We start from the raw sequence: 24812 nt of genomic DNA, 5'->3' as shown, positions 1-24812 counted from the left end.
CTCTATTTAATCTGGCTATCCTCCTTCTGATTGCCCGGTTTTGTCTCTGACTCCTCCATCTCCTTTGCAACCCTTCCTTAGCCTCCCACATGTGCAGGAACCTACTGTCTATGACTTCTAAGCGTGCTTCTGGTGGAACTATTTGTGTAGCCGCGGTTACGTCTTTCGTTAACTGTTCAGTCCAATCTGCGATGTTTTTAATTTCCCCGCTGGTATTCTTTCTAATGTTCCGGAACTTATCCCAGTCGACAATTTTGAGCTTCTTGCCTTTGTGTTTGCGCGGTCCTGCCCTGACTGTTATTTCTATTGTACTGTGGTCGCTACCCAGATCTTGCTGTGTATTTATCCACTGCGTGTCGCTTATGTTTTTTGTGAAAGTAAGGTCTGGCGTAGTGTCGACGCAAACACTGCTGCCTCTCCTGGTAGGAGCTGAAGGATCGGTTACGAGGGTTAGGCCCTCCGGTTTCGCGTGTAGCCAGAGGTTTCTGCCTTTGGGAATCTCGAATTTATAGCCCCACGCCACGTGTTGAGCATTAAAATCTCCTCCGATTACCACCGCACGATTACCCGCTATGGCGAGCGTTTTACGAAATAGTGTGCGGAACTTGTGTTTTTTACACCGCGGGTTACTGTAAACGTTGAGGATAAAAACACTATCTGCTAATTTCCGTGTGGGTATTATCTCTATTAAGATATTGTCAATATCCCTTATTTCCGTGTCGTGTTGCACGACCGTAAGGTTTCGCTTTACAAGAGTGGTTATGGCCTTCGTCTCTCCTTCGGCACCACTAAATGGTTTGTAGCCTGATAATTTTGCTATTCCTTGTGTTTCTTGTATAATTATGATATCTGGGCTTTCTTTGTTAATCAGATGCTGCTGTAAATTGAATCTTTTTCTGCGGTACCCCCTACAATTCCATTGCCAGATCCTGTATGTATCGCGTCTATCCATGGCGGCGTTACAGTTTTCCTGCTCCCTCGGTTAGTACCGGGGATTTGATGTAGGGCTTGACTGTAGTTTTGATGGGACCACCCCCACTGGATTGTGGTCCCCACGCCGCTATTCTTGTTTCTATATCCGCGATGCGGGTCACAATCGAATTGAGCTGCTGCTGTATTTGTTGCATGATTCTTGCGCCCATTTTCTCTATTTTTGCCTCGATTCTTTGCTCGACTTCTTCCTGGCGCTCTGGAAGTGCACTAACCAGTGTTGTCAGGCTTGGCTATAAATAGCGAAATTGGGCTACGGGAAAATTTTTTCGGCGTCGACTTGGACGCGTTGGCAATGTGGCTATATTTGGGATACTGAAAATCTGCGACTTGGCTATGTTTGGGCTATAAGCGGCACCCTAATCCACGCTCCAGAGGTGGATCTGATCGGGTCGAAGCAAATCTCGAAGGCTGTGTTTTAGCTGGCTGAGCCGGCCGCGTGGCTGTGCGTGTGTGCGTGCGCGAAATGACCCCCTCCCCCCACCTTTCCTTCCCTCTCTGCGCCGTTGTCTGAGCCGGTAGCTTTGATCTTTTATGCACCTAAACTTACACCCTGCTTGACCGTTAGGCACCCGATTCCCGCGCGCGACTTTACAATTGCTAGAAGGTACAGCGGGGGCGTGGCACTGCGGGTCACCTGACTTCCGCTTAACACGTGTTGTCATGGCAATCGTGGAGCTCCTAGGTGCCTTAAAATAATCACTTAGGGACTTTTGATGCACTGGTCTGGGCGGCGGCTCGCGCCTGCGAGAGAGCAATGATGGTATTCCTAAATGAACGCATCACTGTTTTGATGATCCTAACATAACCTCACTATCAGGGAGGGAGCAGTCGACCTGACCGGAGCAGTATGTTGTTATTTGGGGTGTTGCTACGCTGCGCTCCGCAACACCCCAACGACCGCCGCTTCGCGTCAGCGCCCGGCCAACCTATCCATTTCGATAGGTTGGCCAAGTATGCGAGAACGTATAAAAAAGAATGGGAGCAAGACCCCGTGCTAAAGGTGGGTTCTGGTGCGTTTACTTCAGATGGTTTGCCCGTAACGTCATGGATGCAGATACTCATTCTGCTAACATCGAAACATGTTTGCCACGATGACATCAGTGCACCACGTCACATGAACTTCACCCACCGCGTTAGCTTAGCTTGTGAGGTGACGTGCTGTTGGCTCGAGGACGCGCGTTTGATTCCCGGCAACGGCGGCCACATTTCCATCAAGGCGAAATGCATGCACCCGTATACTTAGGTGTGCGTTAAAGAACGCGAGGTGGCGAAAATTAATTCGGAGTCCCCCACTGCGTCATGCCTCCCAATCGTATCGTGGTTTTGGCACGTAAAACCCAAGCAATTATTAGAGCTTTAGAATAGGGGCTCAAACGTATTGGGGCCCCAGATAAATAGCGTCGAAGCCACTGCGCATGCGCAAGACGGAAAGTGTGTTTGGGTTTTGCGTCGGGCACGCTATTTCATCGATTTAGTGGGAGCCCCAAAAGTTTTCATCAACAAACATGGCGGCGCCCATCGAAGCGACGGCTCTAACCTAGCACAAAACTGGGCTCGATTCGTGGTAATGCGCGAAGTTCGTAAGCTAGAAGAAGTGATTGCGGTTATCGCTTTCTCTCAACTAACATGTGTAATGAAGATTGATTCATTAGACGCTGGTGATTGCGAATTCAATTGTCGATTTCATGGCTCGTCGGCCTAACGCGGATTGACTTGGCTGGGTGAATTGTAATTAAAGGCGAAAACACGGAAGTCTAAATTTAAAAAATTAAATCATGGGGTTTTACGTGCCATTATGATGCACGCCGTAGTGGGGGACTCCGGAAATTTGGACCACCTGGGGTTCTTTAACGGGCACGGAAGTCTAAATTACTTTTCGTATCATAAAATAGTAAATTTTATTTTAATATTTATAACAGCTTTTCTTTGACGCCGTAGGGACGCTGCAAACGCTATCGGCAAACGCAAAACACCTATTCCGAAACTCTTGATTCCTACATGCCCCAACGCTAATAGCCGCAAAGCTCTTTGGGGCCCTAAACTTTAGAGGCCCCTATTTTAAAACTTTATTCGCCATCAGCATGGTTTGCTCTTTGACAGTAACCGGTTTTCACAGCATCACCACTGTTATCAATTCGGTATTTACCATTGCTCTTTGTGCGCCGTCGCGGCTTTTATCATTTCGAGAGAGTTAGTTCGGGACGTGCTCGTCGCTGAAAATGACTGCGCGCTTCTTACACTAGTGTGCCGGTTTGCGCAGTAATCATTTAAAGCTCCGCTTACACCGATTCAGACAGTGAGTGGCATCTGTTGCCTGTCCCTTTTCTTAACGCATGTTCTTGGCATGCTAGACACCTAAGATGGCGGCCAGGTTGATGTAAATTGACACTATATAGGGAGTGTGTGTCCCAGCTAATCCGGCCCAAGCTAAATGAAAAACAAAAACAAAAAAACGAGAAAACAAAATAGGACGATGCGACAAATAACGCGAGATATCATAGCGCGAAATACTTTTTTTAGCTCATCAAAAAAGAAGCCGTGAACACGTCGCCGTCGCAGATCGCTGGAAAGCTGAACTTCTACGCCGTAGGCAGAGATAACATGAGAGATCGATGTCGCTGAACATTATTTTGTGTTCACGATACCTAAAAAGCAGAGTTCGTAGTTAATATTACTGCAAATAACTAAAAATAATAACTAAGTACTATCTGTCATAAAATAAAAGTCCTGATTTCGCCCTCTGCGGCGATTCCTTGGAACTTAAGAGCTTCTGGGGCCAACCAAAAAGTGTTCTGTGCAAGCATGATGTCGCTGTTGTTGATGTAAAGGGCCGACCGTCGCGTGCGGCGGCACGGACATTTTCTTACGACGGGTTGTGCAAAAAAGCCTTAGTCGAATGTGAAAACGTATACACAAATAAAATTGCAAATCAAAATGGCTATACTTGGCTACGAAATATTTTGCACTTTTTTTCGGTTTGGCTACATTTGGGCTACAGCTCCTCTAACTTTTGGCTACGCCGCCTCGTTGGACCTGGCAAAACTGGTACTAACCGGTTTGGTCTTTTTCTCACTGTTTCCCACTGTATCTTCGGTGGCTTTACGTTTAGCCGGAGTTGCTACATCCTCCTCCATATCTATTTCTCTTCCGCTACAATTTGTGTCACTTCTCGGTTTTCTGCCATTCGTTTCCTAATTATGTTATTCTCCTCTTTGAGCACGAGAAATCGAAATGCATATTTGAATAATTATAATAAAACCACTGATGACGTTTTTAATCATTTACTTTTTGGTACATATGGAAATTTGCGAATAGTAGCTGGTGATTCCGCCAGGTGTATCCACTTAGAACGAACTTTTATGAAGACACCAGTTTTGAGATACTTATACTCGAGGTTATCCACAAAGTACACTAATGCCCCAGTTACTTCTTTGCTTCAGGGCGTAAAACAACGTTTTCTTTAAAAAGTAAGTGAAAAAACACCGCATTTTTACCGCAACTATGACAGCGCATAGCTCGAAACCGGCGCCATCATCAGTATTCGGTTCAAGTGGATATGCCTCGCAGGCTAACTGACTGCAACTAGTGCATTTTCTTAATTAGTCGAATATGCATTTCAATTTCTCGTGCGAGTAATGTCCACCGTTACGATTAATCTAACTGACGGACTCAATTATGACTCAACACTGACAGGGTTCCTAAAAAGTTCTCCACAGAAATTGTGGAGATATCTCAGCAGTAGGAAAGATAAAATTGAAGAAATCGTAAAAGGCACTGGAACGTTAACAAAGACTGCCGACATTGCTGAGCATTTCAATTGCTTTTTTCAGTCTGTGTTTACTAACAACACAAACGCGAATACAGGCGAGCATTTACAGTATGTTATACATTATCCAATGGAAAATCTTGTAATCAAACAAGACGGAGTATTCGAATTGCTGCTGAATTTTGATGCAAAAAAATCTAGTGGACCCGACAGGGTTTCTCCTGATTTTCTGAAACGCTATGCTGAATGGATGTCCTACTACCTAACGATAATTTTCGAGAAATCATTACACATACATTCATTACCCAGGGACTGGCGCAGGGCCGTAGTTATACCAGTGTACAAAGGCGGTGATCGCACGCTTGTAAATAATTACCGTCCCATTTCACTCACATGTATCAGTTGTAAACTTCTGGAGCACATCATCGCAAAACACATCTTAAAATTTCTAGAAGAGAATAGATTACTTTACTCATACCAGCATGACTTCCGTGCTGGACTATCCACCATTACACAATTAATCGAAGTGGTTCATGATCTCGCTGCAGCCTTAGACGAGAAGCACCAGATTGACGTCATTTGTATAGATTTTGCAAAAGCCTTTGATAAAGTGCCGCATGATAAGCTGATCTTTAAACTGAGGGAGATAGGTATCGATGAAAGGCCAGTGCTTTGGATAAAAGAATACTTAAGTGATCGCAAACAGACCGTAAGTTTATACGGCAGTTTGTCGAGTCCACTCCAAGTGCTATCAGGTGTTCCTCAGGGATCAGTATTGGGTCCACTGTTATTTCTTATATATATCGACGATATCTCATGTGTTGTTGAACAACCGGTGAGACTGAAGCTTTTTGCAGATGACTGTCTAATTTATTCTGCCGTAACCAATGTTCAGGATCAACTCAGAATTAGCCGTTGTTTAGAAAATTTCAGTCAATGGTGTAATTTATGGGGAATGAAAATAAACTACTCTAAATGAACATACACACATATGACTAGAAAAGTAAACGTTCTGCCTTTTAACTATTACATCGATGGTAATTTGTTACTTCGTGCTAACCAGTTTAAATATTTGGGTGTTACAGTCACGCATAATCTGACATGGCATACGCACACAGAAAATGTGTGCTCGAAAGCGAACCAGAAGCTAGGTTTCTTAAGGCAAAAACTAGATCAAGCTTCGCGAGATGTAAAGCTGATAGCTTACAAAACTTTTGTTAGGCCGTTACTTGAATATGCCTCAGTCATCTGGAGCCCTCATCAGAACGCATTGACTACAAGGTTAGAAAAAGTTCAACGTCGTGCTGCGCGCTTCATGTGCGCAAAGTACCGCAGATTAGATTCTGTCACACAGATGTTGCAGTCCAGTGAATTGGAAACACTAGAAGCACGAAGGAAAAAGAATCGGCTCAAAGTGTTTTTCAGGATATACATGGACACTTGAAAATTAACAAAGATGAGTACGTGCAACTCCCAGGGAAACGAAGCAGTCGTGTCAATCACCAATATGTTTTACGACCATACTTTGCTCACAGTGATGTGTTCCGCTATTCTTTTTTCCCCGCCGTGATTGAACTTTGGAATGCGTTACCAAGCTTTGTGGCAAATGCCAGTGATGTTTGTGAATTTGAAACATAGTTAAACACGTATTTCTGTGATTTCGCTTCTGCTTGATGTACCTGTATATATGGTTTGTCTGTATTTAAAACCCTCCCTGTAAGAACCCTCAACAGAGGGCTGACAGTATGATTAAAATAAAATTTTAAAATAAAATTACGCTATCTGCCATAGGCGATTTTTAAAATTTCATTTCATTTCATTCCAGTTTTATTTTCCAGAAAACAAAATACACATTTCTGGTAGGGATACCTGGGCAAAAAGCTGTTTTTTTAAAGCTTGACTGGGCCCGGGCAACCTAGAAACATTTAGCAGTGGTGACGTTCAGGAGATCAAACAGGTTAATGATAAAAAAACATAGCCATTAATACCACATACAGATGATATGCACATATTCTTGCACATATACTCACATATATACTAACACACTTATATATTGTAAATACGCAAATAAACCGATAAGACTTCGACAGATCACAGATGTACCAACAGTAAAATTTATAACATATCCATTTCCAACAACATTATACGTTTGAAAAGTTTAGTCGCGATTGAAAATAGAACCAGATGTACAATTTACAATTGCATCCTGATAGTTATTATCAGTATTATAGGGCTACATGTTTCGGAAATATTCTTTAAGCTGTTTCAAAGTAAGGCACATGGTATGCTTGTACCTGTTTCAGATAGTCGTTAAATTATGTTCCAGAGTTTGTAACTTGTAGTTCGTGCTGGAACGTGGTGTAAACCACAGGTCCGTGTTTCGTGTGCATATGTTACTTAGTGCGGGTTTTAATGATGCTGTGTGTGGAAGGAATTCGTGAAAGGAGCTAGCAGAAAAATAGAACGAGCGCAATATACGAAAGTTGTATATGTGATGAGAGGCCATAATCTTATAGGCCTGAAATGCAACGTCAGTGTGTGATAAGTATGGAATGTTTACAATGTATCGAGCTATCTTTTTTTGTAACACGTGGATTTTCATACTATTTGTCTTAGTAGTTCTTAGCCATACTAGGCTGCAGTAGTTGATATGTGCCTGGAAGAGTGCGTGATATATTTGAATTTTGACAGATGTCGGAAAAATTGTGCGACAACGTGCCATCAGTCCAGATGCATGAGATAGTTTTTTGCAGATTACTTTCACCTGTTTATCGCAAGATAAACAGGCCTCGAAAGTGACGCCCAGTATTTTGTGTTCGTGGACGAATTCGATTTCCTGCCGTGCATAATAAACGGCGCGATTGATCGTCAATGACTTGTTTCTTGCGCGGAACACAATGATTTTGGTTTTAATTGGATTCACTGCAAGTCTATTTTGTTGGGATCAGTAAAACAACTTTTGAATTAAAATGTTGCATTTTCCTGCCAAAACGTCTGCATCTGGACCAGAAAATAAAACAGTGCTATCGGCAGCGTAAATAACGCAGTTGAGTGAAGTGTCTATGTCGGGAATGTCATTTATGAATGTATTGAATAAGAATGGGCCAAAAATGCTGCCTTGCGGTACACCAGTCTTAATTGTGAGATAAGAAGACTGGTTTTCACCTATTGATACTGTCTCACTTCTGTTCGTCAAATAGGTTTTAAGAAGTTGAAGAGCGTTACCGCGTCTCCCGTATAGTGAAAGCTTTTCTAATAAAATATTATGGTTTACACAATCGAATGTTTTTGTGAAATCAATGAAAAGACCTAGAGTATAGTGGTTTTTATCTATATTGCGTAGTATATGTTCCTTTATAGTTAATAATGCGGTCTTGGTTGATCTGCCTTCTCTAAATCCATATAAAGCATCTGATAATATTTTTTGTCTTTCGAAAAAATTGTTGCTTTGATTAATATAACTTTTTCAAGTCCTTTTGAAAAAACGGAAATAACACTTATTGGTCTGCAGTTAGCTACTTTGTTTCTGTCACCGCCTTTGTACAGTACAGCTACCTTGCTCTTTTTCATAGCGCTAGGGAACGTCCCACTTTCCAAGAGTAGGTTAAATATGTGAACCAGTACGGGAAGCAGAAGACGCAGTACATACTTTACAGATTTTATTTGAATATTATCTGCATCTAATGCCTTGCCGTTTTTCAAGATCATAATTGTTGCTTGTACTTCTAGCTCATTTGTTGGTTCAAGGAATACACTTTCGACAGAACGGCTAGCTAAGCTAACTTTACTTATGAAAGTATTCTGTGCTGCGGCAATATTGATGACGTGATGGTTGAAATATTCAGCTATTTCTTGGCCACTCAGCACTGTGTTGGTACATGTGATTTCGTTTAGTGGCAGTTTTGGAGCCCCCGACCCAATACTTCATTCATTGTTTTCGCTCTCAGGATGCTTTAAAGCTATTCGAGAAAAATTTGCTCATAATATGCTTTTTTCGATCGGCGAAGTTCTGTGTTCAATTTGTTTCGCGCTTTATTAAAAGTCTTGAGAGCATCTAACGTTCGCGTACGCAGGAAAGAGTGATAAAGGTTATTTTTGCTTTTTATTATTGAGGCATGTAGTCGAGTTACCCACGGCTTTCTTGTATTTTTAGATGGCCTAAACGATTTAAAAGGAAAGTGTTTAGCCTATAAGTTCACAAAAATATTGATAAAATCAGAGTAGGCATCGTCTGCGTTTTTTTTTTCGTGAGGACCGACGACCAGTCATGTGTAGCTATATCGCATTGGAAGGACTCGAGAGCGCTATCTGATATGTATTGGACGGTAAAAATTGATTGAGCTGCGCATTTGTGACCTTCTGGTAGCTGGTAGAACATGAAAACAGGGCAATGGTCGCTAATATCCCATGCGATAGTACCAGCTTGAGTGACGACTGTTTCAGAATTTGTAATGAATAAGTCTAGTGCCGTTGATGTAGTCAAGGTGACACGTGTTGCTGTCTCAATATGGTTCGTGAAACCAGTGGAAAGAAGTTTGGTCGCGAAATATATTACGGTTGTGTTCTGCTCTAAGATGTTAATATTCAAATCGCCAGTACATGCTAGGTGGAAATTGTTTGCACGAACATATTCTGAAAGCATTTCAAAGAAATTCAAGAAAACCGTAATATCCCCTTTTGGTGGACGGTAAATGACGCATATTATTTCGAGGTTGCTTCTTCAAGTTAGACATTCATAAGCACCACTTGATTTACAACAATCAGTTACAGGTTCACACTGAACATCAGCATCGACATAGATTGAAACTCCGCCTCCTCTACGATTTGAGCGATTCATGCAGAAATTCTTATAACCATCAAGGCGGAGCATAATGAAACTATCATAGTACCAAGTCTCGGTGAGCATTATAATCCTAAATTTAAAAGAAAATTGATTAAGAAAATTTACAATGGATTCTTCTTTGTTAGATGCTGCGCGGGCGTTCAAATGAAGAACAGATTTGCGAGAGAGCTGCTTCTGTTGAATTAATTCTGGGAGGGAAAACTCGCAGTAATCCATATTGCAAAAAAATACTATTACGTGCTGCTACTCCGACCTAGGTGTATTGCATATCCTAACAAGGTCCTGCTCCTTGTTGATGTACACAACTTCTGAGTCATCAGTTTGTTTTGCCAGGATCTTGCCGTTGGAAGTCCACACAGACTTTCACTTTTGTTCATATTTCTTTTTAATGGCCATTCCGAGAAGCCTTTTTCGTGCTGGGCAGAGATGCTCATTCACATAAATTGGGGTCCGGCCGCGAAGTCCAATGTCAGCATTAGTGAACCTAGTCTTCCTTGCGCTTTTTAGGGCTGCATCTCGCTTCGTACGCGACCTGAATTGAACTACAATGTTCATATTGTCACTGTTCCGAGTCGGCACGCGGTGGCAGATTTCGATAGCACTTGCAGTTATCGGTTTGTTAATGACGCTACCCATTTTGGATAGGATGTCCGGAACGCTGTTGTCTGCTTGTTTTTCGACGCCCTTTATTTCAAGATTGCAGTTCCTTGAATACTGCTCTGCATTTGCTAAACGATTATTTACCTCCTCTACAGTACCCTCTAACGCTATGCACTTCGCATTTAGAGCCTCATTTTCCTTTATGAGGGGTGCGTTTTTGCTTCTTCGTTTTATAACTTAAATTTCAGGTCCAGGATTATTCAATGGGCAAATTCAAGGCTTTGTGTGATGTTTTTTTGTTCAGTTTAAAGCTCTGTATTGCCTAAAACCGCAACCACACCCCGTACATTTTGCAGTAAGCCCCGCGTAAACTTCGAAGAAAAAAATTCAATAATGACATCAATATTAAAGTCACATCGGGCCAGTAGTCATAATAAAAAAATATTTCCCTATGAATATTGACCTCTTATTGAAGATGCGTTATGTCATGAAAACAGGTAAAATATTGGCTGCAAACGTATACGCTGGTTATTATTGTGCAGATGACTTTCTGACGCAAGAAAAACATTAATTAACAGTAGTGATTCAAAATACCTCCAACTTCTCGTTAAACCTCGTTATGCACATCTTAAAATTCAACTTTCTTGTATTGCTAATCGTAAGAAATGTATGTCATTGGTTTCGGTAAGCGGAGGTTTGTGTTTCCATTCAGCAGTATCTTCAAGAAACTTGTCCTGTCACCACAAGTCGTAACATTCAAAATCAGTTGCGCTTTTATGTGGGACCCCGTCACTCAGATGGGTGCTGAAATTCCTATGATGAACCTCTCTGTACTGCTCGCTGATTAGAAGCACCCTAGGGATTCACTATGTTGCCCGAAATTTTATGACCGAATTCTGTAGAGATTACGCAGTTGCATGTTTTGCCGCTTTTATAATCAACGCAGCACAAAAATGCATTCAATAAACAAATAACCACTCAAGTAAAATATTGTACCCTGGTGGAATGAAGACTGCTGAGATTCCCGAAAGAAGGCAATAAAGCATATGTACCAACTCTCCGGAATTTCTCGTAAGGTACAGATTTTGGGCCCGTTTACCATTTTATGAAGAGTGCGTCAGGTTTTATGAAAAATAATTTTGTTTGCGGAACTATTCGCTTTTTGTTCTCCGTACCTTCCGTTACATCTTCCGATGGTGACTGCTCGCAAGAGGGATAGTTGCTTCGAGCACGTTTGTGCAAACATGTTCCTGAAGCAGGTTAAATTGGCAACAACTAGATGACTGGAAAAATCTCCGTGATCTACAACCTTAGTTGCTTCTGAATAATTACTGTTGCAAATTTGTTGCACCCCGTTGCGTTGCGTCTAAAGTTAAATCTTTGTTACTAAACTTCGCATGTAGGCCTGAAAACGCGTGCTTAAAGCAAGCTTTAAAAAAGTGTGCGCTACCTTCCCCCTTCCTCCCAACCCTCTTCGGGCCTTCCGTGGGACATTATCAATTGGAAAGTTGATAAGTTGGCAGGTATGATAAAGCATAGGGCATTGTGAATCGTTCTAAAAATGCTGAAAATATCCTTGAATTTGTGGGAAGACGTGATGGCGTTTGGTTGCGCACACTTATTTCTACTATCACAGACGCTGTTGCTTTTGCCGCCGTTGTTGCCGTCTGTCCCCGTTCTACTCTCGCCCTCAGCTCGAACGTGCGGAGCAGCCGAGGCGCAACATCGTCGTCGAGACGCTGACGGCTCGCCATAGCGCCCCCCCCCCCCCCCCCCCTCTAGCGAGGTAGCCAGTGTGCGAAGGAGCGATCTCTATGAGCAGCTGGTAGGTTCTGCTGTTGCGAAGCGCGTTCGTCTGGTGTTTGTGGATGGCCTTTCGTCGAGGAAGGCCAGCTTTAATGCGGTCAAGGGAGACACTGTCTTCGTGTTCCTTAGGAAGCAGGACAAAATGCTTCGGGCAACGCTTGACGACTTTAAAGCGCCCGTCGTAAGTCGGCTGCAGTGGTGGTCTGAGTGCATCGTGCCGTACAAATACGTGTGTCCAACCGCAGAGAGCACGACTGGTGAAAGTTGGGTGTGAGTGTTGACGCGGCAGAATAGGAGACACGTCTCTCATGGCATTCCCGAGGCGGCTGGCATGATCGGCAACGTCCAATGATGGTATAGGTGACGCCTCGAAAAACTGGCCAGGAAGCTTTAAGGTCGTGCCAAAAACGAGCTCAGCTGAGGAGCAGGACGGCTGTCCGTACGTATCGTGCTGCGAAGGGCGAGGAGGACGAGTGGTAGTCGCTCCGTCCAGGGTATCAGTGATCGGGAGGCCATGAGCGAGGCTTTGAGTTGACGGTGAAATCACCCAACCATACCGTTCGACATCGGGTGGTAGGCCGTCGTCTTGATGTGGTTGACACCAAGCATCCGGGACAAAGTGCGGAAGAGCCCGGAGTCAAATTGACGACCTCTATCTGTTGTGATGGTCATGGGAACTCCGTAACGGCTTATCCACACGGTGATGAGTCCGCAGGCAACTGACTCTGCCGTGATGTCGGTGAGCGGTAGTGCCTCAGGCCACCGCGTGAACCGATCAACGCACGTTAACATGTACCGGTTGTTGTTCGATGGGGGCAAAAGGCCTACGAGGTCCAGGTGCACGTGACTGAACCGCGAGCCAGGAGGCGTAAAGGTACTCAATGGGCTCACTGTGTTGTGCTGGACTTTGGTTTGCTTGCATTCGAGGCAAGCACGTATCCAGCGATGGACGTCGATGTTCATTCGTGGCCATAGATATCGCTCTGTGACGACGCTTTGAGTCGCACGTATGCCGGGGTGCGACAAGAAATGCAATGCATTGAAGATGCTGCGGCGAAATGGCGCTGGAACATACGGGCGAGGACTTCCAGTAGAGGTGTCGCAAATGATTGGAATTGCGCAGCCTAGAAGTTGGACATCTTCGAACTTGAGGGAGTTCTCTTGGAGTCGTAGAACTTGAAGTTCGCTGTCCTCGTGTTGTGCAGTAGCCATGGCTGCAAAATCGACCGGCGGGCGCTCATCCACCGTTGCGTTGATTTCTATTCGGGATAGTGCGTCAGCAACAGGATTGTCTTTGCCACTGATGTGTCGGATATCGCTGGTAAACTCTGATATGTAGGCAAGTTGGCGGATCTCACGTGGAGTGTGGAAGAGGTGGTAGCGGTCGAAAGACACGTGAGTGGCTTGTGGTCAGTGAGGATATGGAATTGCCGACCTTCGAGGAAGTGGCGAAAATGCTTGACTGCCAAATAGGCCGCCAGCAGTTTGCGACCGAATGTGCTGTAACGGCGCTCGGTCTTGGGCACGAAAGGTCGTACAATATGACGGAAATGGCCGACCTTTACATACGTTGGTAGGCTATCCCCTTTGAAAACGAGCTTCACGCAAGTTGATTTGCCAATACTTGTATTATGGGAATGCTTTCTGTCGTTGTTTTGATCAAAATAGGCAAATCACTGTCACAGATTGAGACGTCGATGTTGTAAACCACTCCTGCAGTGGTTTCCAAGGTCTGAGGAGTGTAGCAGCGCACTTTGATGTTCTCTAGCTACGTAATCTTCATCAAAGGATCCAAGGCGCTTCGGTTAGTAACATCGATAGCAAGGACGTTCTTGCGATTATTGATTCTGACGTCTTTTATCTCGTCTGGAGCGAGAGACTCCAGATAAATAGAGATGGCCTGTCTATTCAGTCGGTTGAGATTGTCCGTAGCCGCCTCGGGAACGAAGATAATTGTATGCTCCGGGGCTCTCGGCGTAGGAATCACAGTCGACTTGATGCGGAGCATCCGCTGACATTTCGTCTTTTCGCTTTCCGGCGTGTGTAGACCTCGAAGCCTTCATCGTCCGAAGTGGTGTCGCTCGATGGAGAGTACAGCTCGGTGTCATCGCTGTCAGCTTCGCTCCGAAGGCAGTTCCTCTTCCTTGGAGTAGCTCCCGCAGACGCTGGCAAGTCTGGACGGTGCTCGACCGATTCCGTTTCCATCGCCGAAAAAGGGAGCGGCGTCTCCCAGCAGAAACCGGTGAGAATGTATAATATTCCAGAGAGACCAAAACAGTGATGTGCAGATCAACCACTTCGTCGTCTTCAAAAGGAGAAGAAAGTGTAGAAAAGGCTATAGAGGCTTAAGGAGCATCAAATCTATTCGCTACCTCTCGTGAATGACAAGGAAGACAGTTTGAAACACGAAGCGGACGCTCTTGGGAAGCAGTTTGACTGTCTGTGTAGCTCAACCCACTACGCCTCAAATGCAAGGAAGTAGCAGAACAGAAGACACGGGACTGCGAATGCCGACGGAATGAACCATAAAACTGTCATTTTAACTTTACCAAGCTGAGAGCATCAGCGCACTTACGCAAGAGCTCTGCACCGGTAACTCACGCGATCATGTGCGACATAACAAAGAACCTCCACCCCTACACGCAAATGACGCTGCTCTGACTTTGTAACATAATCTTGGCTGCCGGATACCTTCCAGCTGCCTGGAAAGAACCAGTGGTTGTCATAACTTTAAAACAGCCCATCCTCGCTGACAAGCGATTGCCCGATAGCTCTCACAAGCTTCATATGTAAACTGTGAAAAAAATTAAGGTGGTTCTAGAGAACACCACCAACAAACAACAATCTCGTGGGCACTGAGGCGAACAGTTGCAGTGAACTTGCCCATAAGCACTGCTTTTTGCCAGTTTGCCTAGACATGAAAAGGGGTACTACAGCAGGTTGCGTTACGGGATCCTGCGAGACCTGTTGCGAATGGGCGCCGTGGAAAACATGTTAAGTGTTATTGAAAGCTGCCTGTCCAACCGTCCTTGTCGCGTCATAATTTGCAACACTTTCTAACGTCCATTTGTGCAGGAAACCGGCGTGCCTAGGGGAGGTGTGCTCATCTGCACGCTCTTCATCGAAAGATGATATCGCTCTTTTTATGTCCACTGGGCAGCATGAAGGCCTCTCCCAGAGAGGCCTCCAATTACTCCTGTCTTGTGCTTGCTGTTTCCCAACTGGCGCCAGCAAGTTTCCTAATTTTGGCGCCCCACCTAATTTTCTGCCATCGTCGATTGCGCTTCCCATTTCTTGACACCTATTCTGTAACTTTAATGGTCCACCGGCTGGTCCACGCTTTACATGGCTAGCCCAGCTGAATTTTTTTGTCTAAATGTCAGCTAGATATCGGCTATCCCAGTTTGATCGCTGATACACACCGCTCTCTTCCCGTCTTTTAACGTTAAGCTTAAAATCTTTCGTTCCACCGCTCTTCGCGCGGCCCATAACTGGTTCTCGAGCTTCCTTGTTAACCTGCAAATTTCTGTCCTGTATGCTACCACGGGTAAAATAAAATGCTTGTACACTTTTCTTTTCAACGACAGTGGCAAGCTCCCAGTCAGGATTTGATAAGGCCTGCCGTATGCACTCCAAGCCAATTTTATTCTTCTGTAAATGTCCTTCTCATGGCCAGGGTCTCCGGTGAGTAAATGACCTAGATAAACGTACTCCTGCACTGGCTGTAGTGGCTGACTGGCGATCATAAATTGTTTCCCCTTGCCAGGGTATTGAACATTACCTTCGTCTTCTGCATATTAATGTTCAACCCTAGTTTTACACTTTCACGGTTAAGGTCCTCAATCACTTTTTGCTATTTATCCCTAGTGTTGCTTAACAGGACATTATCATATGCAAACCGAAGGTTGTGGAGATATCCGTCGTTGATGCTCACCCCTTAGCTTTCCCCGTCTAAAAGCTTGAATACCTGTTCTAAGCTTGCAGTGAATAGCATTGGAGGATTTTTGTCTGCTTGCCTGACCCTTTTCATGATAGGCAATTTTCTGCTTCTCTTGTGGAGAGGCAAGGTAGCTGTGGAATCTTCGTAGATATTTTCCGATATTCACGTATGCCCCCTGCACTTCTTGATTACGCAGTGCCTCCATGTAGGAAATCTGGAAAATAAAAAAAATAAATGTAACCATCTATCCAGCATGCCATATTGGGCTTCGTGCCTCAGGCGGCCATAGAGGTATCGAAGGTTAGATGCTTGGAGATCAAATTGCGATATCTATAGCAACAAAAGTACCAACGTATCCTAAGCTATTCTGGCCAGAGATTAATGTATTTCTCGTACAGAAAGCTCAGACACTACAGGCTACGCATTTGGGACACCCAATCTTCGAATAAGCTCTATTTAATTAAGCCAGCCAGCCATAACAAAACACCCCTATTTTGCCGATTAAGAATAGGGCCCACCTATGCAACCAACTTTTATTGCTGACTGGTGGAGAACATGCAATTTTTGCAGAGGTGATGGGAACCTGATTTTCGTCATTGTACTGCTAGAATGGAGGTAAGCCGCATTGGAAAGAACAAATTATTTCTGGCAAGTACAGAGGCATCACATCCATTACATCCCTGCATTATTTCATAGGCAAGAAACTCTCTTTTACATCAAATCTATAGTACAGTATTACACAGTGTTGGTAGATTACATGTTATCCATCCAGCCGTTTCGTCACAGGGTGTTGCAGATGCATTAGCATTTGTACAGTAGCACAGCAGGTGTCTCCGGGCCTTTGCATTCGAGGGCCCTGAAGACACGGTATTTCCGTTTAAAGACCTACACACGACGAGAGTGCTGCCTTTTTCTTTCGCGATCACTTCACAGTAAGTTTTAGGATGACATCATACCTCGCCACATCCTTGTTCTTATCCAGTTTTAATAAATGTACACTTATGCATTTTACAGACGATATTTTTAAAGGTTTTTTTTTACAGCGACATAGCATTCGCCTTAAATGCACCATTGAGAACAAGTTTTTGTGGCTTCAGAATCAGAATCACAAGTTATTTTTAAAAGTTCGGTCATATTACAGATATTTAGTATGCAGAAGGAGTTGTACTACTGTACTGGGCACTCTATGGCAGCATCTGGTTTTGGCTTCAATAAACTTGCTCAATCAATCCGTCAATCAACCAATCGCAAATCATGTGTCTGTTCAAGAAAAAGCAAGACGTCTGAACTGCATGAGCACCGCATGGTTCCTCCCACCGCAGTGAAGCGGTGCTCATGCAGTATGGAACGAGCCTGGCTGCAAGCAAGCCTCGTGACATTGTAAGCCACTACAGAATTCACAGATGTTGAAATTTCTGTATGGGAGCAGTAAAAAAGCGTATACTCGGCGCAATGCAGTATCCTTGTGGTGGCACTGAACGCATAATTTGACACAGCTGCTGGAACCTGCACTCGGTTGACACCTGCCGTATTTTCCTTTTTTTTTCTAGGGAGAGGTCCTTAAGCCAGGTCGAGTTCTTCAGGGTCCTGGACGAGAAGATAAACAGGGTGAGCACAGTGGCGCAGCAATAGGCAAAGCAGCAGCATGGATTGTGGAGCTGAGAAATTTTGATTATGATACGGTGATTATGGACGTAAGGACGCCGAAAGCCAACGCCAAAGCTTTGCAATTGGGAGTGCACTAAAGTGCGGCAGGGACGCCACTTGCTGGTTCAGCTCGCCTACACCATGTTTTAAAAAGAAGCATAAAGAAAAGAGGAAAGAAATACGATTACAGCTGTTAAGGTGCTTTTTGTTTTAGTTATCAAAAACTGCATTGTCTTGTGAATTGCATGATGTGCATGGTGTGCAGTTAACACAGACTGCTCATACTAATAAAAATATATTTTATTGCCATACCCCTACTCTAGGGTTTTTTTACGCGTTTGATTTAACACCGATGCCCGACAAACATTTTTATAAAGCTTGGTCATTTTTAAGAGCTACAGAAAAAAACATTAGGTGCATTTAAGATTTACATCACACAATGGTTTTCGAGGTGCTATAGGGAGCTCAAAAAAGGCTTGTAGACAACCTGCAAGCCAGTATGAGCTAAATGACAAAAAAAACGTAATCAATGAAAGCACGGGTGAAAAGAATCAGAAGCGAAGTTTGGCCATTGCTGCCTAGAGTCACTGAGCTACTATGTCCCAAAACTAGAAATAATGAACATTTTGAGGAGCGTATGCGAGCAAATGCAGAGGTGTTAAGGCCAAACAACACGTACGACTGCCGGCGCGCGAAAGCTCCCTCCCGCGCGCATTTCATTTGCTGCACCTGGCCAGGAATGGCGGTTTGTACATGCAAGACGCGCGCCAGTCAGCGCCCACTTGGCTCACTATTTTCATCTTGGTAGACATAGTTTTGCATTTTTGTGAGGCACCGATATTTCTCTGGAAAAGATATCCGTGCTTCCGCCGCACATCGACGCGTACTATTTGTCCGGCAGCATGCGCGCATGCGTAGGCACGCGGGCGCAACCTTTTGCGCCGGCAAGCGTACGTTAGTTTGGCCCTTTACGTGCTTAAAGAAGCAGCGTTCCCTTCACTGCGCATGCGAAGTACGGTATTAGATTTGTGCGGTTTTCGCAACACGCGTACGCTGTGATAACGCCATTAACAGTGGTTTAACAAGGAATATCACTCAAGCGAACGTTTCGACACGGGGACTTGTCAGTGCAGCAAATGCTTTCCTGACGGCAACGTAAGTTTTTGCAGAGTTCCCGGTAATGCCGTTTATTTTAGAACAACTAAAATTGAATTCTACAGTTTTACGCGCACGAATGGGATCAGATTAATAGACACGATGTAGTGGGGCACTACGGATTCATTTTGACCACTTCAGGTCCCTTAACGTGCACCGAAATCCAAGTACATGAAAGTTTCTTGCACTTCACCCCCATGGAACTGTCCCAGGAAGCAAAAGTCGGCTACAAGTGTTCTTGACTTGGTTTGGCCCAGCTTGACACTAGTGCCAAGATAAGCTCGAGATTAGACGTTTTCTGTACAGCTTATATTAAATGTCTCGACGACTTCTGCTCTAAGACCTGATGGAGACTACAGGCGCTTTTAAAGGGGATCTCCAAGTCTTAGAAGCAAAATTTGAGCAGATTTTTTTTACCACCGGCTTGCAACGATTTCTTTGACAACACCATCAGTGTAATAATTACATCGTGATGTCATCATGTTATAACAGCCGCTCCGCAAAATGCAATGCTCAACCAGTGTACTGCAAGGTTTATGCTCGAAACGATTTCGCATAGACCGGTTAGACTGTGACAGCGCGCCTACCAATATCAGCCAATTCTCGCCAATCTACCTCGTCAGCTCAAACTGAAAGCCGGGCCATAGTTTCGTGTGCCTTTGATGGCAATAAAACAAAAAATCTTTCAATAAAGAATTGTGCAGTTATTACACCACTTGTAAAATATTTCATGAAGATACTTTGAACGCAGCGCACCAACTGTTGCGACACGTCATAACATGGCGTGTCGCAATAGTTGATGCGCTACTGTGCCCTGACCGCTTCCAACGCTGGCTCTCTCGTGCATTAAATAAAGTTGTTTCTCTCTGTCTCTCTCGTCCATTGTGCTGCCGCCGGGCTTCCGCGCTTTCAAACGCGATCAACGGCTCGGTTTCGTGTGCGCATCGTATTATCTTCTTTCTGCGTTGAAGGCGCAGCTTCATTTGGGTAAGTGATTAAAGTTTTTACCTGTTTTGAAAGTTCTGTCACACGATGTTAGCACTATGACTATCTTGGTTAATTGTTTCACAATAATTAGTGCAAGTCAATTATTGCTTCCAATTTCCTCGAGGCATCTCAGATGTCGCGAACATAACTTAATAAGCTCGTCAAATTGGGATTACATTTTGTTTGGTGTAGGAACGTTCAATGCCCTTGGCATCGATTGTCCATGCTAAAATTGTTACATCGGGAACCACTTCTCGCTGAGTCGCCGCGTAGTTTCCGCATCGTCGAAGATTTCCAACTCTTTAAGCTGGTGCTGTAATTATACAGCATGTCCCACGTAACATTAGCGAAACGTTAAATATATACAAATTCCACGTAGCTGGACAGAACCAAGGTAATGGTGTTTGCCGTCGCTTGGAGATACCCAGATTATTTTTTTGCATTCGCCCAATGAGTCTTAAATAATTAATCAACTCCTCAAATAGTATAATTACATTAAAAGTGTCAAGAAAATTGTAGAGCAACATGAAAAACTCGCGATGCAGCTTTCTGTTGCTCAATACATGCTACATAAAAATGTTTCCCCGGCATGAAAGAAGCCCGCGAATACACGCAAAGTGCCTCGAGCAGCCAGTCGCGCGTCAATTTGGCGTGTAGTCGCGGGATACTTTCACGCTAGGAAAAACACTTATAACGCGAGAGCGTTAAGTGCCCCGTGTTGCAAAAAATCCGCTGTTGGCGTCGGCGTCCGGCGCCGGCATCCCGTGAGCGAAAATTTCCTTAAAAATGTATATGCCACACCTTGCTATATATATGACATGCGGTATATGCAGGTTTTCCAGAAGAAAAGTAGGAAGTTACCTATCAAGAAAGGAGTCAGGCAAGGAGACACAATCTCTGTAATGCTATTCACTGCATGCTTAGAAGTATTCAAGCTCTTATACTGGGAAGGCTTAGGAGTGCGGATCAAAGGCGAATATCTCAGCAACCTTCGGTTTGCAAATGACACTCTTACAGAAGTGTAAGAGTGGGTTTGAATAATAATATGCAGTAGACAAAGATAATGTTCAATAGCCTGGCAAGGGAACAAGAGTTCAGGATCGCCGGTCAGCTTCTAGAGCCTGTAAAGGACCTATGTTTATATAGTTCAATTACTCTCAGGGAACCCTGATCATGAGAAAGAAATTTACAGAAGAATAAAATTGGGTTGCAGTACATATGGCAGGCATTGCCAAATTCTGACTGGGAGCTTACCACTGTTGTTGTAAAGAAAATTGCACAATCACTGCATTCTACCGGGGCTAAGATATGGGGCATAAACTTGGAGGTTAACAAAGAAGTTCCAGAACAAGTTAAGGGCTGCACGATGAGCGATGGAACAAAAAATGTCAGGCCTAACGTTAAGAGACAGGAAGAGAGCGGTGTGGATCAGAGAGCAAAGGGCGATAGCCGACATTCTAATTGACATTAAGAGGGAAAAAGTGCAGCTGGGCAGGCCATGTAATGCGCAGGATGGATGACCGGCGGACCATTAGAGTACCTAATGAATGAATACCAAGAATGAATACCAAGAATGAATACCAAGAGAAGGGAAGCGCAGTCGCGGACAGCAGAAAACTAGGTGGGCTGATGAAATTAGCAAATTTAGAGGCTCAAGTTGGAATCATCTAGCGCAAGACAGGGGTAATTGGAGATCGCAGGCAGAGGCTTCCGTCCTGCAGTGGACATAAATATAGGCTGATGATGATGATGATGACGATGATATGCAGGTTATATTGCAACACCATTCTATGACTAAAGTTGCACATACATTGTCTTACCTTCTTGACAAAGTTGTCCCTTGGAACTTTGAGAAAGACAGCCGACAAACAACTGTCATGAAACAAAACAACAGCGCATGCCTTATATGTTAAATATTCTCAGACTGAAATATTAAAAGTGCGAAAATGAAGCATTTTTTTGCCGCCGCTGTGCACGGCCTCCGGGATCAGCCCACGCACGAGGCCGCGTTTCTACTAGAAAGCTCGCCATCGTGCACATCATTCGCCGCCAGCGTTTCCCGGTAAACATTACGATTAAATCAGCCGCAGTTGCCGGGAAGCGTGAGAAGCTATCGGGTATCTTTGAATACCATCGCGTTCCACTCATAGAGCGCCCTCAACATTTTTTATGTAGCACGTACTGAGCAACAGAAAGCTGTATCGGGAGTGGCTAATGTTGATTTGAAATTTTGTGATTGACCATTTTCGTATAATTATAATATATTTTTTTTATTTTTATTTACAGAATTCTGCAGGCCAACATGTGGCCCCGGGCAGGAGGGAATTAGTTCATACAGAAATGAAATTAAATACGTTCAAAGAAAAGAATACATGCGAAATATGAAACACATTGAAGCATATGAGATACATTGAAGGATGATATTAAATACATTAAAAAACACATTCTACAAGCGCAAAACGTAAGGGATTGAATTGAAAGGTGAGAAATATTTGCAGTACCAGTTTATACAGTTTTTTTTCAGGCCTAACGCAGCGAAGATAGACAAGTGATCTCTCTCATGCTCCGGCTAACACGCATGAAAGTACTCACGCGCTCCAACGTTTATTTGAAATACAGTTTTTCAATGGCACGTGGTATGTTATTGGACAGGAATACATCGGCCGGCAGAGAGTTCCAATCATAAATTGTTCTAGGAAAAAAAGGAATACTTAAAGCAATTTGTGCGCGCGAAAATAGGGGTTATCTTGTCGGGGTGATGATTTCTGGTAGGTCTAGCTGGTAGCGGCTGGAGACATGGTGAACGATCAAGTTGTAGTTCCCGTTTCCAAAGGCGGAAAAGCTATGTTAGGCGTGCTACCTTTCTACGGGATTCTAGGGAGGCAATATTATTTTCATTAATCAATTGAGATGGGTAGTCATAACGTCGATAACAATTATATATGTAGCGGACGGCAAGCCTTTTTATGTTTTCCAGTTTATATTTTTTTTCGTGAATGGATCCCAGACGACGCAAGCATATTCTAATCTCGACCTTACCAGTGTGTTGAATGCTAATTGTTTCACAGATGGAGGAGAATGTTTCAGCTTGTGTCTTAGTAGGCCGAGTTTACGTCGAGCAGACGCACAAACATTATCAATGTATTGCGACCAGGTAAGGCGATTGTTAATGGTTACACCTAAATATTTAAAGGAGTCTGTTTCAGTGACCGCGGATTGATTAATAGTGTATTGATATGCTAAAGGGTGTTTTTTGTTGGTGATGCGCATAAAAACGGCTTTTTCTTCATTAAGTTTCATTTCCCAGGTGTCGCACCAGTCAGAAATCGCAGTAAGACTATTACTCAGGATCACCTGGTCATTGGAATCTTTGATCTCTTTGTAAAGTAAACAGTCATCCGCGAACAATTTATTACTCACACTATCGTCTATGCATGTTGCTATGTCATTAATGTATACCAGGAAAAGTAGCGGTCCGAGCACACTTCCCTGCGGAACTCCGGAGTTTACGGGGAGACATCCAGAGTAATGGCCTTCAACATCGACGAATTGTCTGCGCATGCTCAAATATGCACAGATCCAGTTTACAATGTTAGGTGGAAACCCATAGTTGCTTAGTTTTGTTATCAAACCAAAATGAGAGACTCTATCGAAGGCTTTGCTGAAATCGAGGAATATAACATAAACATGGCCAGCTTTATCAAGAACGGAGGCAAAAGCGTTAACGGTGGAGAGAAGCGGAGTAGTGGTAGAGAGCCCCTTGCGAAAGCCGTGTTGGCACGGAGACAGAATACAACGTTTTTCAAGAAATTCTCTCATGTAATTTGAGATAATATGCTCTAGAAGCTTGCAAGATGTCAGTGATATAGGGCGATAGTTTGGTAGTAATGCAGGGTCACCTTTCTTAAGTACAGGCACAACACGAGCGACCCGCCAGTCTGATGGAACGATGCCACAAAGTGGAAAATTACAAGAAGAAAATGTGAAAGCCACTCGGCATGTGGCTTTCACATTTTCCACTCAGCCGTGTCCGGGGAAAAGGGGATCCTGGGGGTTGAGCCGACGCCGGGTGTTTGGACCTTTATGGCCCCCTGGCGGAGGCAACACACCTCTTTGGCCTCGGCTTCACGTAGACGGCACCCCCGGTCTGACCCACCCGGGGGAAATCGGTAGTTGCCTTTTCCTGTCTCTCTCTCCCTCCAACCTTTGTCTTTCTCTCTCACTTTCCATCTCTCCTGTCTTCTCGTCCCTTCGTTTTACTTCCAATCTTCCAGGCAGCAAGGGTTAACCTGGTGTAGTTTATCCATCCTTGGATCTATTATATTAGGTTATAGTGGCTATGTACAGCTGGCGTCTGCATCTCCTTCGGGTCTTGTAGCGTCCCCTTGTTGGGCTCGGTGGTGGGCGGCTGGCATAGTTACCGAAATCATCATTACCTTATGGCTTTATCGTCATTCCCCTGACTCCCTGTTCGCTCTCACAAACGAGGGCGCACCGAAGACATTTTTCAATTTTATGGCAATCGAACAAAGAACTTTCCACGCTTTCACGTCATCCACTCTAATAAACTTGAAAAGACGGTGAGAATGATCTCACCCTTCGTCGTCTCGAAATCTCTAACCGAAGTTTTCGGTCCGGGTTACAAAGCATCGAAAATGGCCAGTGGTGATCTGCTACTCGAGCTCCGTGATCAGAAACAATATGAAAAACTGCCAAATCTAGTGTCCTTTGGGGAGGTTCCTGTAACACCAACCCCACACCGTACCATGAATACCACCCGCGGCGTCGTATCCGATGGTGATTTGTTGGAGCTATCTGAGGCTGAACTCCTGGAGGGCTGGAGTGATCAGAACGTCATCAGTGTCAAAAGAATTAAGATGAGGCGAGATGGAAAAGAAATTCAGACCAAACACCTAATACTTACTTTCGACTCAAGTGTCTTGCCCGAGTCCATCGAGACCGGGTACCTCAACATTCGAGTTAGACCATATGTGCCAAATCCTCTCAGATGCTTCAAGTGCCAAAGGTTCGGTCACAGTTCGCAGAAGTGTCGAGGCCGGCCGACTTGTGCCAAG

The 24812-nt window shown here is 44.2% G+C and overlaps 1 protein-coding gene across 1 annotated transcript in view; it reads left to right on the top strand.

The window, feature by feature from the left end:
- The window catches only part of LOC125944005 (uncharacterized), a 416072-nt gene that overhangs the window by 354977 nt on the left and 36283 nt on the right, over positions 1-24812 (top strand). Inside the window, exon 4 of the mRNA XM_049663695.1 lies at positions 17499-17556. Coding sequence (XP_049519652.1) covers positions 17499-17556 — 58 coding nt within the window. The remainder of the gene's footprint in view (positions 1-17498; positions 17557-24812) is intronic.

Source organism: Dermacentor silvarum, chromosome 1, assembly GCF_013339745.2.
Source record: "Dermacentor silvarum isolate Dsil-2018 chromosome 1, BIME_Dsil_1.4, whole genome shotgun sequence".
Lineage (NCBI taxonomy): Eukaryota > Metazoa > Arthropoda > Arachnida > Ixodida > Ixodidae > Dermacentor > Dermacentor silvarum.
The sequence above is the reverse complement of the archived record's forward strand: the minus strand, read 5'-3'. Positions and strand labels throughout refer to the sequence as shown.